Source organism: Coffea arabica, chromosome 1e (assembly GCF_036785885.1).
Source record: "Coffea arabica cultivar ET-39 chromosome 1e, Coffea Arabica ET-39 HiFi, whole genome shotgun sequence".
Taxonomy (NCBI): Eukaryota; Viridiplantae; Streptophyta; class Magnoliopsida; order Gentianales; family Rubiaceae; genus Coffea; species Coffea arabica.
Window position 1 is genome coordinate 38,069,077 of NC_092311.1, and position 17,097 is coordinate 38,086,173.

Consider the following 17,097-nt stretch of genomic DNA (forward strand, 5'->3'; position numbering starts at 1 on the left):
TTTGTGGTAAAATAATAGGGGCAAAATTGGCCCATCACCCAATAGGGATGAAAAGGTATATTTCCCTCTTATGAAGCTTTTTTATTTCTCAATTTGTTTCTTCTTTTTGAGATTTTGTCCAAACTAATTTTTAGAGACATAAAAATGATGATCCAGAGTACTAATTTTTCAAAATATTTTGATTGGAAGATACTCCATATACGTTTTTCTTGTGCCTTCTATCTTAAAAAGTATTGTACATTATCTAAAAAATTCAGTGCTATTTAATTAATTCAGATACTCAATTTTTGATTATCAAACGCGTTTGAACGTGTTAAGATCTTTAAAAAAAATATGTTAAGATCAAAATCCATTAAGTTTAAGTGTTGAATTGAGTTATCAAACAATATTACAAGACTACAATATAACATCTTTTGCTAGAAACGCCAATTATTGATTTCTTATTTTTAAGATGGTTTGACTTGCATCCCTTATTCTCAAATTGGAGGTGGTGGGATAGTCTACTTTCTCAATCTTGTGCCTTATATCAATATCAAAAAGGAAACAAGGGAAAGGGATGACTCAGTTTTTTGTTGATAAAAAAGTCTAGGGGCTAGATTGATAAGCCAATTAAAAGCAATAATGGGATATCCAAGATTTTCAAGATCTCAACAACCAATAAATAGATCAAATGTACTCTTAGGATTGGTGCATGCCACTAGTCAAACACGACAGTAGAAAATTAAAAAAAGGTTTATAACCCATCAAATCTAGTTAATTGAAAAGAATGTCGTCACACATTGATCTGCCACAATCTTATGGCATTTTTTTTCCCGGTACAAATCTTATGGCAGTTGTGGGAATCTCCCGAATATATGTAGGCAAGTTGGCACCATAACATAGCCATGTTTTTTATACTAACAAATATAGCCCTAAACAAATTATATAGACTTTTTTAATTGATAATCACTTGGAGTTGGTCTAGTGATTAGGGGAGAGCTCTTAGAGTTCTTTCTATTGTCAAATTCAAGATTTGAATATTTGGTATGACAGTTAATGCATAAACTAATAATTATTAGAGAAAATCATTCAAAACGTTCCTCATATTTTGTAAAATGACCTTTTTCGTCCCTCACTTTTAAAAATGTACTTTTACGTCCCTTACAAATTCACATTGATCAAAATTGGTCCCTATCTAGGTTTCTGACTAGTTTTTTGTCGGAATCCACCACGTGCCTTGCACGTGATCATTTTTGAAGGACAAAATTGTCATATCAAAAATTACATCATCCAATCCATAGTCTCTCACATTTCACAAAATGAATTGTTTCGTCCCTCACATTTCACAAAATGAATTTTTTCATCCCTCATATTTTACAAAATAAATTTTTTCATCCCTCATTATTCATGTGTACGAATAACTTTTTTTTTAAACTAATGTATATATCCATTTGATCTCACATAAATAATATGAATAGCATGTAATATATTTCTATTTGATTTCTCCTGAACGTACTGTTCATGTGACGTTCATGTGAAATTAAAATAGATATATACAGGGGTTTAAAAAAAATTGTTAGTTTTTCACTCATGTTTATTTCTTTTACTTGAAAATTGAAACAAAGAAGTCATTTAATTCTAAACATTATCATGTTTATATCGAACTAAATTTAGACAGAAAAAAATAAACAAAGGAAAAGTATGATAAAAAGAAGTAAGTAGTTGACACTTTCAAATTTTAAAATAATCATAAGGCAAGAAATTCAACTGTTGGTCTTAAAAGTAGCGAATAAAAATTTCAGATTTAAACTGCAATTTGTAGCATGACTATAGAATTCGAATTAAACAACTCAATAAAATGCTAAAATACTCTTATTAAACAACTCAATACTCTTATTAAACAACTCAATAAATGAATTATTACTAAAATAGAAAAGGCTACAAGTATTGAATAGATTCACATGGTGAAATCACATATATATATATAGGTTTAAAACAAAATTATTAGATTTAAACCCATGTATATATCAATCTGTTTAGGTGAAATCAAATAGAGATATATTACATATTATTTGTACTGTTTAGATGAAATCAAATAGATATATACATGAATTAAAAAAAACTATTCGTACACGTGGTCAATGAGAGATAAAATTTTTTTTTTTGTGAAATGTGAGGGATGAAAAAATTCATTTTGTGAAATGTAAGGGACTATAGATGAATTATGTAAATTTTGATTTGATAATTTTGCCCATAATAAATAATTACATGCAAGGCATGTGATGAATTCCGACAAAAAACTAGTCGGAAACCTAGATAGGGACCAAATTTGACTAATGTAAATTTGTAAGGGACATAAAAGTACACTTTGAAAAGTAAGGGACGAAAAAAGTCATTTTACAAAATATGAGGGACGTTTTGAACGATTTTCCCTCATTATTACCTTTCTTGCATTTATATGGTATCCTTAATTAATTTTACTTTTTTTCAAAAAATATTTTGACATGGGAACTACAAATACATCCTAATGAGTACCTAATGAGTGCACACATTAGACGGACCCAAGTGTATATGCACTGAAGAAAGTCAAGTGGACTTGATAATTGAGGAGTATATCCTCAATCCGACAGATTTGTATGCCCTTACGGACCCCAACCTCAACCCCCCCCCCCCCCCCCCCCCAAAAGGACAAAAAAAATGAAAAAAGAAAAGAAAAGATAGAAAAATCAAGCTGGTATCTTAGTTGGAAAAAATTGCAAGTTCAATCCATTTGGATTGCTATTTTTAGGAGTTTTTTTAGAAAAATATACTGTAGTAATTTGATATATGTGAGATAAAAATGTGATTAAAAAACATGTTTATGAGAAACATAAAAATTTTTCTATGGAAAATCACATTACTTTGGTGCTTGTTTTTGAGGGTACATGTAGCTACAATTGATTAGGCAATGTTGTTATTGGGGTATTCTAACATACTACGTTAGGAGAATGCTATGCAAAGAATGAGGTTGCCCTTAATTAAGAAATAGATTTAGTAACAGTCAAGAGGCAACTCATGTTAAACTAAGGTTTCCTTAACCAACTTGTCTTCACAATTTATGAACGCAAATTTTACCTTCCACCTTTTTAGGCTTTGACTTTTTAAAATGAATAATCTCTCATATTTTAAAAGCTTTACATTTTAGTCTCAAATTCTATTTTTGTTATACTTTTCAAGTAAAAAGTAGACAAGCACATCAAAGTGACTTATATTTCAAGTTCAAAGACCATGCGCAGCACAACTTGCTCCTAAATTAATGAAGAAATCTCCACAAAATATTAATCACGTGATGTGCACGTGCTCTTCTCATGCAAAAAAAGAAAAAAGAAAACCGTATTAAATTAAACAACTGGATAATTGTTTTAAGAGTAAAGTGGTCACCTAAAATTACCCCTAGAACATTTGTCCACCTTATATTTTCTTAACCATAATAACATCCACATATAGGCAAACACTTTTTAGTATATTAGAAGTGGTTGGCAAAAAATTATGAATTTATGTGATGGAAAGAAACAGCAGCCAGTGATGGGCTTATAACAAGCAAGAAAAGGAAGAAATTCAAACCAATGAGCTTCATACAAAGTTCATCACTGATTTTCGTAACACCTTATTTATATCCCAACAAACAAACAATTGCATTCACTGGTAGGCCTGGCTTTCCTCCCATCCCATCCCAAGTTGCTTGTGTGTGTCTGTGTGTTGTGGAAAATTGAGGGAAAAGAGAAAGGGACGCAGAAGGGAGAGGCGGCCATGCAGGAATGCAGCCCACTCTGCTTTGAAGTCCACAAACTTTTATGGGTTAATTTCACGTACCTCCCCTGAGGTTTTTAACTATTGCAGTAAGCTCCCCTCAAGTTCTAAAAATTACGTCTACCTCTCTTATTTTCACTATTTAAGTAACATTCTAGGTCCAAAAGGCTATACTTTTTCTCAAAATTTCTATAGTGCTCTTGAGTTATAATTCACAACAAAAATGTAAAGGAAAAAAAATGGTTCACAGTTTCAATTTTATTCATCTTTGATTGCTATCACTGTCACCTACTCATCAACATTTAAATCATCATTAAATAAACACTTATCTTTGTTATAATATTTCTCTTTTGCCTAAAAATTTTTAATGCAGATCATTGTATCAACTATAAACGCTACATCAGATACCAAAAAACTTACCTACAATATCCTAGTAATATCAGATTTTACTTAATACACAACAATATTCATCAATATCCCTAAATTTCAATTGCACGGCTACCACCTTTTTAATACAAAATAATCTAAACCATCACTACTAATATCAATATCCAATATACTCGATTAACACAGAGTTCAAAATCAATCAAATTCTCTCTATAGGAATAACATCAATAATTGTAAATTAAAAATAGAAACACAATGCAATTATAAATATATGTCAAGAACACTTTTTTTTCATGACAACCATAACAGTATAACCTATATTTAGTTCCTATTCCACTTCCTATCCGTAATTTTTATTTTTTTTTATCACTATCACTATCACTATCTTCATCTTCATCTATTTTGATAATGAAATTAGCACTCAATTTGTCATTTGACAATTTCAATTTGCTAATGCCTATAAAAAATTGGAAACAAAAATAGGTGCAATGAAACTATTTAATAATAATGAAAAATTGAGAATTGGGAATAGATATCAAGATATGTAAGTATTGGTGGTTTGGTGTGTATGGTGATTTTATTAGTGGTGATGGTATACATTTGGTTGATAATAATAAATAAATGAGTTTGAAAGAAAAATAGATGTAGGAAGAAGAGAATAGATAGTTAAATGGAAAGGAATGTAGTTTGAATTATTGGTTGATAATAAATGAGAGAGTTGTAATATTTGATAGAGTTTTTCAATGAGTTGACAATTAATGAAAGGTATTGTTGTCTTTTTATCACATTAAGAGAGGTTTCTGTAATTATATAAATCTGAAGGGAACCGAGTGAAATTATAAAAACATCAGGGGAGGTTTCTAAATTTATCCCAACTTTTATATACTAACAGAAACCAAAGCACCCCTTTATTTTTAGCTGTAATTAACTGCGCATGTAACCAAAGATTTTGATTCCTTTCTCCAATCCGTCCTAACAGAACAACTAGCAAGTTGCAAGTTGCAACCCATTTTTCTTCTTGTTCTTAGAGAAAAAAGAAAAGAATTTTACATTTTTTCTGTGGGTAGAGGAGGATTTGGTTGAATTCTGATGACGTGAGAATTTGGTGAACTGGAAAGAAAAAGGGTCCCATCAAAGCTTTTTTCAAGTTCATCCATCTTCTTCATCGTCATTATCATCATTAATATCTCCATTTTATCCTCTTCACCCACATGAGATTTTCTTGTTTTCATTACAGAATTTGCTTTGTTTAAGCAATCAATCCTTTATTTAGTTAGCTACACCTAACTTTTTGTCTCAATCTTTTTACTTATTACTAACTTCCTGGATTCTTCCTTAGTTGTGGTAGTATAAAACAGAGAGCTTTGGATAAAAAGGGGAGGAAGCCTTCATATTTGACTAATAAAAGAAAGCTCTCTTTTCGTTCCTCCTGGGATTTTCAGGTGGCCGCAGCCCATTATAGATCTGTTTTCCTCCCACTTTCCTTGCTCTCATTTTGCATTTCAAGCTTCATTGAAGAATACATATTGCCCCATTTGATCAAATTCCCACCTTTTCAGCGTGTAGAAAAAGAAAGAACTACTAATTTACATGTGAGTTTCACATTTTCCCCTGTTCTGAATTGTAGTTTCTAGGAACTTTGGCGAGGTCCACCATTGTGTTTGGTGGGCTTCGTCCAGACAATCCAATTGCTGACCATTATCTTTTGAAAGGCAGATCCTATATCTGTTAGTTTTTGAAGCTTACGCTTGTTTTTCATTGCATTTTTGGACAATTGGTGGTCTTGCCTAACTTTTAAGACATCTTTTGTTCAATTTATATAACGTATATGCCTAACTTGAATCCTGCACCATTCAAATGCTTTTCTTCTTGATAACTTGCTGCTCATTCATCATCTTCTTTTACAAGTCTCTTTCTTTCAAGCTACTTCCTTTGTTGGCTTGTGAGATGAGATTGCTCTCACTCTGGTGTTGGAAAGATTTTTCACTTTTATCTCTCCTCACCAAATCCATTAAAAGCAGCAGGTTCTTTGCCTCCGAGATGATGATGTCATTCAAGAAAAGAACTCTTCAAACCAGTTCCAAGACAGTAGTACATCATAATGCTGATGAGCTAAGCTCACCATCATCATCAGAGATCATGTCCATATTGGATTTGCCTGAATTAGTATTGGAATGCATTCTTGAGAAGCTCCCCCCTGAGGGCTTGTGTAGTATGGCCGCTGTTTGCCGGTCTTTGAGAGATAGATGTATGAGTGATCATCTGTGGGAAAAGCATATGATTCAGAAATGGGGAAGAATTATTGGCCCTGCTGCCCATAGGGAGTGGCAGTGGCATATTGCTACAAGAAAAGATTCTTGCTTCAATCAAGCAACGCCAAAAGGGTCCTTCAATTATCTGTCTCAATTATGGCCTCTTTCATTAGTTAGATCCAGCTTAAGGAATAGGATAACCAAGAGGAAGAATTCTCCTCCGGTTGATTCAGTAATGTCCTGGTATCTTGCTCTTGAATCTGGCAAGTTGTTCCCTGCTCAGGTTTATAATCGTGAGGTACTGATTTTTCTTCAAATTCAAGATTTTCATGACAATTTCTACAGCATTCTGTGTGGTTTTTGTACAATTCCTGATAGTTCTTGAGCTCTTTTGCAGCATGGGCATGTTGGTTTTATGTTGTCATGCTACGATGCAGAACTTAGCTATAATCCCAGAACTGATACTTTCCAGGCCAGGTGATTGAAGGGATATCAGTTGTTCATTTTCTTTAGTTTTTTTAACGAATGTTTAGTGAATGAAATCTTCTCTGTTATCTGGGGTGTTAATGAAGTTTTCTGTTACTGCAGATATCCTCCACATGGAAACAGAGCAGTTGCCGTGGAGACAGATGTGACATGGGACAGAATAAGAGCACCACCTGTTGATACCCCTCCACATGATCTTCATATCTCTGACTGTTTGAGTGAATTGCATCCTGGTGATCACATTGAAATTCAATGGAGAAGAAACAAAGAATTCCCTTATGGTTAGTTCTTTCATCAATTGTTTCTTTCTCCTTCTTATCTAATCATATTTTGGTTTATAACTGATAGATTGTGAAGCTGTTTTTATCACATAATAAAGAATAACTTCTGTTTCCCTATTAGTATATAATCACTGGTTATGCGAGACAAAATTGGAAACTTTTCTGCAAATGAACACTTTAAACTTCATCCGTAGTAAATCAATCCCTAAAATAGCAACCTTTTCCTGTTTTTCTTTCTTCTCTGTTCCCCCTCAGCTGAATGTAGGGTGGCAGTTAGATGCCATAAAATGATTCCCTTTCCATAACGATGAGCTGTTGCAAGAAACTTCATTGAGTTGGTAGGTATATTCCTTGATTAAGCTAGTTGGTAATTGGTTGCTACAGATAATTCAGATAAAAGAGCAGCTAGTAAGATAGAAAAAGAATGTAACCTTTATCAAAGGACCAATAGGAAATGGATGCTAACTGTTTTTTGGACTTGAAGGGCTCATTTTACTAGTGTCACACTAATTTTGATTGGTTCTGGCAGTATACTATGTGATCATCAAAAGAAACGTGTCCAGTTAATTTTTAATAGAAAATACTTTATTTCCTTTAGAAACGAAGGTGGCTAGTCAGTCTTGTTAGGTAGAATGTTCTGTCAGCTGATAAAGCAATAGGACATGTATCGCACAATCTGATGGATTCCTCATTGAATATTGTCTTTGAAACGCAACCAATATTCATTGGCTTCTTCAAGATGTGATCCAATCTATTCAGATCTTCTGATTTCTTGATTGATGATAATGTCTGGCATATGGTGCAGGTTGGTGGTATGGTGTCGTAGGTCACTTGGAAACATGTGATGGGAATTCCAACTACTGCCGTTGTCATGAAAGTGGTGAGCAGCTTGACATTTTTTATGAGGGTCTATTCTCTTTCTAAAGAATCTATAAAACTAAAGAACTCTTTAAAAAGAACCCTTTGAAGATATGATGAACTGGGACTTTCAAGAAGTAAATTAGGAGTTGTTCCTTTGAAATAACATTTCTTACAATGCTTTCAAGTTTGGTGAAAATGACCAAAATATAATGGATTACAGTAAGAAACGCAAGTATACTCCTTGTGGTAGTTTTAGAAGGGGGCTCTGATCCTGAGAGTTTTGCAGTCAGGTCAAAAATATCCCACATGAGCAGAAGGTACTCACAAAAGATGGGAATCATCAAACCATACACCCAATAGACCTTAGAAGTTGGAAAAGTTGGAATGATGTTCCCATCCCATCACCTGTTGGTAGCCTTCTTTGAGTTCATTGAACCAAGGCAGTTATAATTTAACATATTTCAAAATGGAATGGAGATTATTATCATCACAAATAAGACCTCAACTCTAAGTAGGTCCCAAATTGACTCCTATCTTTCTGCATGTGGGTCTTTCCTTTCTGCTCCATAATTGGTCCCCTAGACAAGTCCTCATCGGGATGTCATGTTTTCTGCCAACATGGTCATTAGTGATGTCTCAGTGGAACATCTAAAGCCAATCAAAGCGGAAAAGGACTTCTGTTTCCCTTGCCCCTGTGTTTGGTTGTGGAGCTGGAATGACTTTTTTTAGTGATGCATCCCACTTTTCCTTCACACATTCATGTCTCCCTGTCATCCAGAGAATAATAATTCTTTTAGTTGAGTTCCCACTTTCTGATGAATACTACAAGACCATAATTGGACCATGGTCCATTCCTATAATCAATGATAATTGGACCATGGTCCATTCTTATAGTACTTCAGATCACTCAAGAGAACTTCTGGACCTCATTAGTTTTCGGATTTTTGCTCATTGGAATTGATATAATTGCATTGAACACCACTCCCTGGATTAACGATCTGGACAATGCCACATGTAAAAGCATGTTTTCAGCTAATTTTACTTTTATCACACAGAGAAGACGTTAAAGAGAAAAATACAGTTCTGATGAGTACCAAGATTTTCTTGTCCTGTTAAAATGAAAAACTTCAGTAAAAAGGATTTAGCCCTGAAGAAGCTACTTCTGCTGCTGATGCTTTAACTGTTACTTGTATCAACTATTGAGACCTTGTTGAGTTGTCATGGAACATGTGATTTTTCCTGTACTGATCAGAGTTTGTTTTACTGACTTGGTGCTACAGATAGTGTTGTTCTGGAGTTCAATCAGTACACTCCTGGTTCAAGGTGGAGAACAACAACTCTCAGTAGAAAAGACCATCGAGAAGGAGGAAATGAAGCTGATGGATTCTATGGAGGAATCCGAAATCTCCAAAGAAATGAAGAGATTTCAACATGGAAAAAGCTTTGGCCAACTGAAATCTTGGAATAAAGCTCAGAAATTTTCTGTTCTAGATGGTTCAAGTCTCAAATTTGCACTCTGTTCATTCTATGGAGCACTGAACTCTCCACTAGATTCAGCATTGTATACTAGGCTGTCATCTCCTCATAGGGGAGAGGTTGGGAATCATTTGGGTAGAATTGTTCCTCTCCTTTGATGCAAATAGGTCCATTATAGTATGTGTAATTGTTTCAGGAGTTATATTAAGATTTCCCCCTCTAGGATGTACTAGTAGTCAAAAGCTGTATCGTCCACCATTTTCTTGGCATTTTCTCCTGGTGGAATGGGGGAAAAGAAGAATTAAAAGTTAATGTAAATAATAACACAATGATATTCATGATATTGTAATATCAATTTCTTAGGTTTAATTATTACTAGCATGATACCATCAGTAAGTTTAGATTCCCCGTCCCTTCTCTGCCTTTTAAGTTCTACCCAATTTCCTACTGAAAAAAATTTTAAAAAAATGTTTTAACGCGTTTCTTGGTCTCTAGAGTGAAACTTACAACAAATTGGCCTCTAAAACACTAATATGATTATGGATTTGGAAGTGAACCTTAAATTCAAGAATTCACAAACACAACTCCCTTGGAGAAGTAAAAGGCATAGGAATTTCTTCACATTTGCAATCCTAAATATAATTTAAATTAGAAAAATTGCAAAATGGAGAAAGAACGACACAAAATTAATCCAAATGTAAGAAAGGAGAAAGAACTAAAATCTTTTCGAGGGAAACTCAGGGGGAAGCAGACATATGCTCTCTCTCTCTTGTTCTTGTTGCTGGGAGGGGCAGGTCAAATTAAGGAGTTAAAAACGAAATTGTATAAAATGAGCTGGGTCAAATTTAAATTCCTCAGAAGTTAGGGCTGCTGGTCAAAGGAGCACAACGGCAGTTAATCTACAGCCAAAAAACGACGTCGTGTTGGTATATATTCGCGTGAGGTTTTTGTTGTGCTGCAACTACATTTTATGAAAATTGAGGTTCAATTTTAGCTTCTTAACAGGTCATTAGATGAGATCAACAATCATCTCCCATATAGTAACAAGTGCTTTGAGCTAAAAGAGTTCCATCATTTTTTCGTTTTCCTTCTTTTCTTTTATAAAAAACTTTTTTCACCTGTTTATACGTTTTTCATCCTCGGAGCACCATCTTTTCAACTTATGTAGTGTAGAATTTTTGAGATTTTCTTTTTGATTTATTAAACTAAATGCTCTAGCCTAAATTAGATCACTAACACATCAACAAATTGGCTTTAATTGATTTTATCCTATCGGATAAAAACATATAAGATGTGGATTTTATTATTTTTTTGTTAACAAACGGAAAATTTATATTAGGGAGGCCTTAAACTATTTTGATTGTCTCAAATTGTTGCATTAGCCATTTCAATCTTAAATTTATCCATCAATAATAAAATAAAATATAAACGTTTAATGTTTTAGTCTATTTAAAGCATTAGATCTATCAAATTTTGTCCTTAGACCTATTAGCTTTAATGCGGTGATTTTGAAGGATAAGAGTTTGATACTTTTTATTATTGAAGAATCGATTTAAAACTTGAAATAGATACCCTAAAAAAAAACTTGAAATAGACTGATAGTACAATTGAAATATTTTAAGACTTATTTAGTAGTTTACCCTCATACCTAACGTACCTTGACCGGAAGATGGTATCTTACTGGAGTGTACTCCGTAGTACTTTACACGTTGGATTTTTTAAGAGCTATAGAACGTTGCGGAAACTTTTCAGACAACCCCTAAACTAGAGCATTTATATAGTTTTGGCCCCTCAACTATAAATTATCACACATAAATCCTCAGACAAAAAAATATGCTTATTTTAAGGACTTCCGTCAACTTTGGACTTTGGAGGTGATGGAATTAGGGGAAAGCTGACCAAATAAAAAAATCAGCCCACTAAAACAGCCTAAAAGGCCTGGTTGACTGATTGTTTCACCAAATTAGAATTAGAAAATGTGGAAGATGAAAGAATATGAAGAAACATTAAACTCCAACTCATTAGTTGACTTAATATATTTGGTTTTTGATCAAATCATGGGTTGATTGTTCTGTTTGATTGATTTTGCCCCCAATTCCGTTATATTTAACTCCCAAACTTATTGAAAGTTCTTAAAGTAAACAATTTTTTTCAGTTTAAGGGCTTATTTGCTACAATTTGTAGTTGAGGGGTCAAAATCATGCAAAGTGAATAATTTGAGGCCCCGTCGGAAAGTTTCCTCTAGACTATTTGGATTTAACAATTTTTTTTTTTAATTTTTTGAGGAATTGGATTTGAACAATTCATCTACAAGTCAAGAACGAATTTCAACCTATAAGATCAAGAGTCAAGAATAGAATATTCGTAGTGGTAAGTTTCAAGGCACTTGTCCAATGGGCAAGAACATGAATCTACGTGGGACTCAGCGGATTTCAACTTGTTGGACGGAGTTTTGGCATATTGAGCATATATTTTCTGCAAACTGGGAAGTCTTTCCAATTTACAAGGAAAACTAATCCAGCTTGAGGTGTTGTAATAATAAGATATGGGGTTCAACAGTTCAAGTATTGCTGAAGTGAAAATTTGGTATTTGAAATTTCTATTGTACCAGCAGTGTTATACTTTCCGTTGTGCCAATATTGAACATAAAATAGTATATGTCATGTCTTTTGGGAGAAAAAGCTTTCTACTGTATCAAAAAGTAAAATTCTATTTTATATGTTAAAGAAATAGAGGTAGACAAAAACAAAACTTGATAATGAAAACGTTCAGGAATTGAAAGTACCCTAAAGAAGTGACTTGGAAAAAAAAAAAAGGTTGACAAACTAAAATTTACAATATTTTCCTTTACTCTGTTGATTAAAAAATTGTTTGGATGAAGACATTCAAGAAATTTTAGATTGTTGACAAATAATCCATGTTCGCTGCAGCTTTATTATTTCACTAGTACACATTGAAAGGTGAATCCCCAATATGCCAAAAAAATTAGATAAATAAACACCATAACATAATTTTGTGTCCTAGTGTGTTGACAAAAAATATACCTACTTCATAAACAGACATCAATGCAACAAATTGACCCCTAATTTTTTTTTTCTTTAATGTAAGTAGCTTTTATAATTTATGCTTAAAAATATGCCATAAATATTTGTCTCTACCCAAAGATCAGGGACAATACAAGAGTGAGACCCCTCATCACAAATATTTCACTAGCAAGAAGGACGTCATTAATCTAGGTCCATTAGGACCGTTACAATTACATCAAACTTAGATCAAACATTGATATAGAGAACTATAGAAGGTGATTATTAGTCCGATCCAGATACAAACAAGCTCGTGATGCACCACCACAATCCAAAAAAACAAAAAAATATATACAAAAGAAGGCCAAAAAAAAGGAAAGGAAAAAAAGATGGAATAATAGTACATATGTGGTTCTGGAATTTTATTCTTGGACATGGTTCACCTGTATCATAGGCTATAATCCATGTTTTTATGGTGTTCAAATCCATACCCCAAGCAAAGGGCTAAAGAAGGCTTGTTCCGCTTGGATTCTATGACTTGCATCTTTGGATCTTCTTCTTCTATCCCTCTTTTTTTCACGTTTCCATTAGGATTATTGTTTCCCTTGACTTTGAAGCTTAATTTCTTGAAATAATTCGACTTCCATAATGTTGAGCTTTGATTGTTACTTGCTTTTTCTTCACTATTCTCCCTCCCAAATAATGCATACTTCAAGAAAATGCTTCTTATCCTCTTTATTCCACGTTCCACAGTGACATTATTTTTCCATTCAGCTACTCCATTTTCTACATGGTCCATTTTCACCGGCCTAATCCTTCTTCCGGACTGCAATTTCTGAGGCTTTTTCCGACCTTTCTCGATTTCTTCCACTTGCTTGTTTTGGTTGATAACAAACCTTGCATAAGGTGAGCCCTTAGGCTCCTTCGGCAGACCAAATTTTTGTCCAAAGACTTCCTGATCATTCAAAATTTTATCCTCTTTTGCTTCGTCATGCTGATCATTCCATCTCCATGAATTATTCGTCCTAAACGGCGAATGAGACCTCGTTCGCCTGTGGTTACCTCGGGCATTGCTAGCTCGTCCCCTACTCTCCTCCGATACTTTTTGCAACGCAACCTTGAAGGGATCAAAATCATCGTTCCACACGGCCTTGTGAACAAATGGAACCTTAATAAAGCTTGAACTCTGAGGTGATTTGGGTGATGAAGGAACTGACCCTTGTCTGAAACAGTTTCCATTTTCTTGACTCGTTTGAAGCCTAGGTGGAGGCTTTAGAGGCATGACTAGACCATTGTAGAAAAGTTCGTCGGCAAATGCCATTGTTGGTAGTGATCCTCCGCGCTCTCTTCTTGGCTTTCCTTGCTGCTGCTGAGGCTGATCATTCACCGGGATATGTTCAGAATTCTGGCTGATCTCTAGATCAATGAAGTCATCGAATTTTTGACTTGTTGAGAACTCAAAATCATCAAAAAATAGATCATCCCCTAGTGCTTCTTCTGCAGGACTGGAAGGTGCAGTATAAAATTGCATGCCACGGTTTGGAGTCTTTGGACTAGTGGGAGCACTTAGGTATGGAGAAGCACTCTGGAGTACTACTTCATGATATATCAACTCCATTGATACTCTTGAGTTTTCTTTTCTGAAATTTTCTGCTTTCTTGGCTTCTGAATTTGAGATAGATTTTTGTACGTACAACTTTTCTTGATGCTGGATTTAAGGGTAAGGAAAGTCACATGTATGACATATTGATTCTAATGTAAGATTCAAAGTTTTAGCAGAAAAGGTCAAAAGTAGAAAGTACTTTTTCATGTCGCTCACGATTATTAACTTCAAAGTATTCAACCTTCAAACCAGTAAACGTTCTTGTCAGATGTGAAGTCAACAAAAATTGCCAATATTTGGAGTATAAAAACTACTCTTTGTGGACCTATTTTGGCTATATGGCACTTGTTGACAAGAAGTCATGCTCCCTTTCTATTCGAGTCAGCCTCCATCTGACCAAAATTTTGTCCATGTTGTGAAAGATGATTAAAAATTGTGCCTGCTTGTAGATAAAAAAATTGTGGTTTACGAACAAGATTCTTAGCCTTGCAGTTTCCACACTACAATCCAATTTGAGCACTGACAAAAAGTTTGTGTAGGGGCTAGGGAACCATCAACATACGTATAAAATATCCAGGGTAATGACTCTATTCTGATGATGTTTGTTATAATTACAATTTATTACTTGTTTTTGGTTAAACTCACATACACAAATAAGGTAAATCTTTTATACACTGATATTGTATACACTATCAGGTTTAGATGATGTGATATTGATCCAATCGTCACTGTATACACCGAGAGTGTAGTAAAGATTAATCCATACAACATATGGTTTTCTCTAATTTCTTAAATTCTAGATTTAGCCTTCTTAAGCAATGTCGATCCCCAGCAAAAGAATTAAATAAAGAAGTTAAAATCATGTAATTCCAATATTAACTTACTAATGTTAAGAGAGGTGAACTCATCGAAATAGGAGCAAAATGAGAAAATATAACTTAGACGAATTAACAAGGAAGGTAAATTTAGTTTTAGGAAGTTGAGGTAGGTATGTTTTAATTATGGCAATCTTAAAGAAAGTAATCATTTTTCCTTCCCTCTATGTGGAGAAAGATGTTGTTATCTATTTCCATGGATCAGTCATGTGAAATCTTGACTCGTGACCGGAGAAGAGTGGACATTAAACTCGTGACCTTCTTCATTTGTGACCAATGACATGTGATCACTGATTTGGAAAAGATAACAGAAATCATAGGCTAAAGTAAACTATAATGGAAATATAAGTTTCGCATCACTTCATTGAAGTTTCATGGTGAACTTAAGCCTGTACTTTGTCAACTGAAGAGTTAAACATCTAATCAATTTTCTTTTCCCTTTTTTAACTTCTAACTAAATTAGACAAATAAAAAAGGGTAAATTTTATATACACTGACAGTGTATACACTATCACCGTTAGATTCATGACACATGTATAAAAGTTGAATTTCAAATTCAAATTACATAGTTATCATTCATTCAAGACTGACAGTTTATACACTGCCAGTGTAGGAAACGTTAATCCAATAAAAAAAGATCCTTGTAAAGATTTTTGCTTTCAACTATATCATTATCTTTTCATCCCAAAGGTGTTTCTATCTACTATCATAAAGTTGGTAAATCTAAGCCACTAAAAGATTGGTATACACTCATTTTCTTATTTCAAGATAAGATTTGTAAAATCCACTCAACATGTGATTCAATAACTTACATTTGGTGAACTTGGGATGGAATGAGTTGGATAGTTGGGAGAAAAAAATATAAGTAAGAAATCTTGCGTTCCAATCCTTTCACTTACATTAGATAGAAAGAAAAAAACTTATGTTAGGTAAACTAGATATATAATTAGTCTGTAACAAAACTTAAATAATTAGCTGAGGACAAGTAATTAATTCTATAATTTAGTAAAAAAAGTCGGTGAAATTAGGAACCTTGGGACGTCGTGGCACATGATCAGTAGCTCGTATTTCACTGTCAGTTGAATTTTTTTTAGGAGGTCTTTTCTTTGGGTTAATTACATTTACTTCCCCCAATGTTTGACCAAGCTACCAATCAGTCCTTAAATTTTGGCCAAATCACAATCACGTACTCTCACGAGTGCTTGGATAGTACTATTATCTCAAATAATATTTCGTTTGCATCATAAACACATTTCCCAACTCACCTTTTTATATTCCCAACCATCTTTTTATCTCACATACATCACATCACAAAAAGCACTACAGTAATTATTCCAAATAATATTTCAAATAATACCCTATCCAAACAAAAAGTTGTTAAATCCATTGACAGAAACTATGAGATGAAAATATTAAACTTATTTTTGGAGTAAGTTTTATCTAAAAAATTCAGTGTTACTTAATTAAACTAGATGTTTTATTTTTTATTATCAAATGCATTTAAACATATTAAGATTTGAACATATTAAATTTAAGTGTTAAATTGGGTTATCAAATAGAGCCTAAATAAGTAAGAAGTCTTAATAGAAATCCAAAAAAAAAGAAAGAAAAATCTTAGACTCATCGTTTAGCGAATCAAAGAATAAGCTTCAGCCATATACACAGAAATTCCCCTTAACAAAATTTGCAGAGTTCCCCCAAAAAGGTAGAGTTCTATCCCTTTCTCATTTGTTGCCGCCACCACCACTACCACCAATTCTTCATAAACGACACATTAGCACCTACAAATGACTAATCTTCCTTTCTGCATTTCACCCAAAAGTACAAATTTAGCACCCAAAAAAAAAGAAAGCCAACCTTTGGGTACAAAAATTTATCAATTTATCTATTCAAGTGTTTGTTGAAAGATCAATCTTTTAGCTAGGTGATTCATTGCTGAGGGAACATTCTTGAGTAACTGCTATGGAGTTTGGAAATTTTGATTGAATTTCAAATGATGGGATTTGGAATGAATTTGGTTGAATTAATTGAGTAGTTTTCTTCTGGATAAATTTGGTGGTACTAAGTGAGTGATTAATCAGGAGA

The 17,097-nt window shown here is 33.6% G+C and overlaps 2 protein-coding genes across 2 annotated transcripts; one reads left to right on the forward strand and one right to left on the reverse strand.

The window, feature by feature from the left end:
* The first annotated feature begins 5,545 nt into the window (after positions 1–5,545).
* LOC113702997 (F-box protein At2g26850) lies at positions 5,546–9,880 on the forward strand. The gene is made up of 5 exons (XM_027224207.2): positions 5,546–6,705; positions 6,805–6,884; positions 6,996–7,174; positions 7,980–8,054; positions 9,316–9,880. The coding sequence occupies exons 1-5, from the start codon at positions 6,013–6,015 to the stop codon at positions 9,501–9,503; spliced, it is 1,215 nt and encodes a 404-aa protein (XP_027080008.1). The 5' UTR covers positions 5,546–6,012; the 3' UTR covers positions 9,504–9,880.
* Positions 9,881–12,715: 2,835 nt separating this feature from the next.
* On the reverse strand, positions 12,716–14,268 carry LOC140009512 (uncharacterized). Its single transcript, XM_072055268.1, has one exon. The coding sequence runs from the start codon at positions 14,150–14,152 to the stop codon at positions 12,983–12,985; it is 1,170 nt and encodes a 389-aa protein (XP_071911369.1). The 5' UTR covers positions 14,153–14,268; the 3' UTR covers positions 12,716–12,982.
* Positions 14,269–17,097: the final 2,829 nt, after the last annotated feature.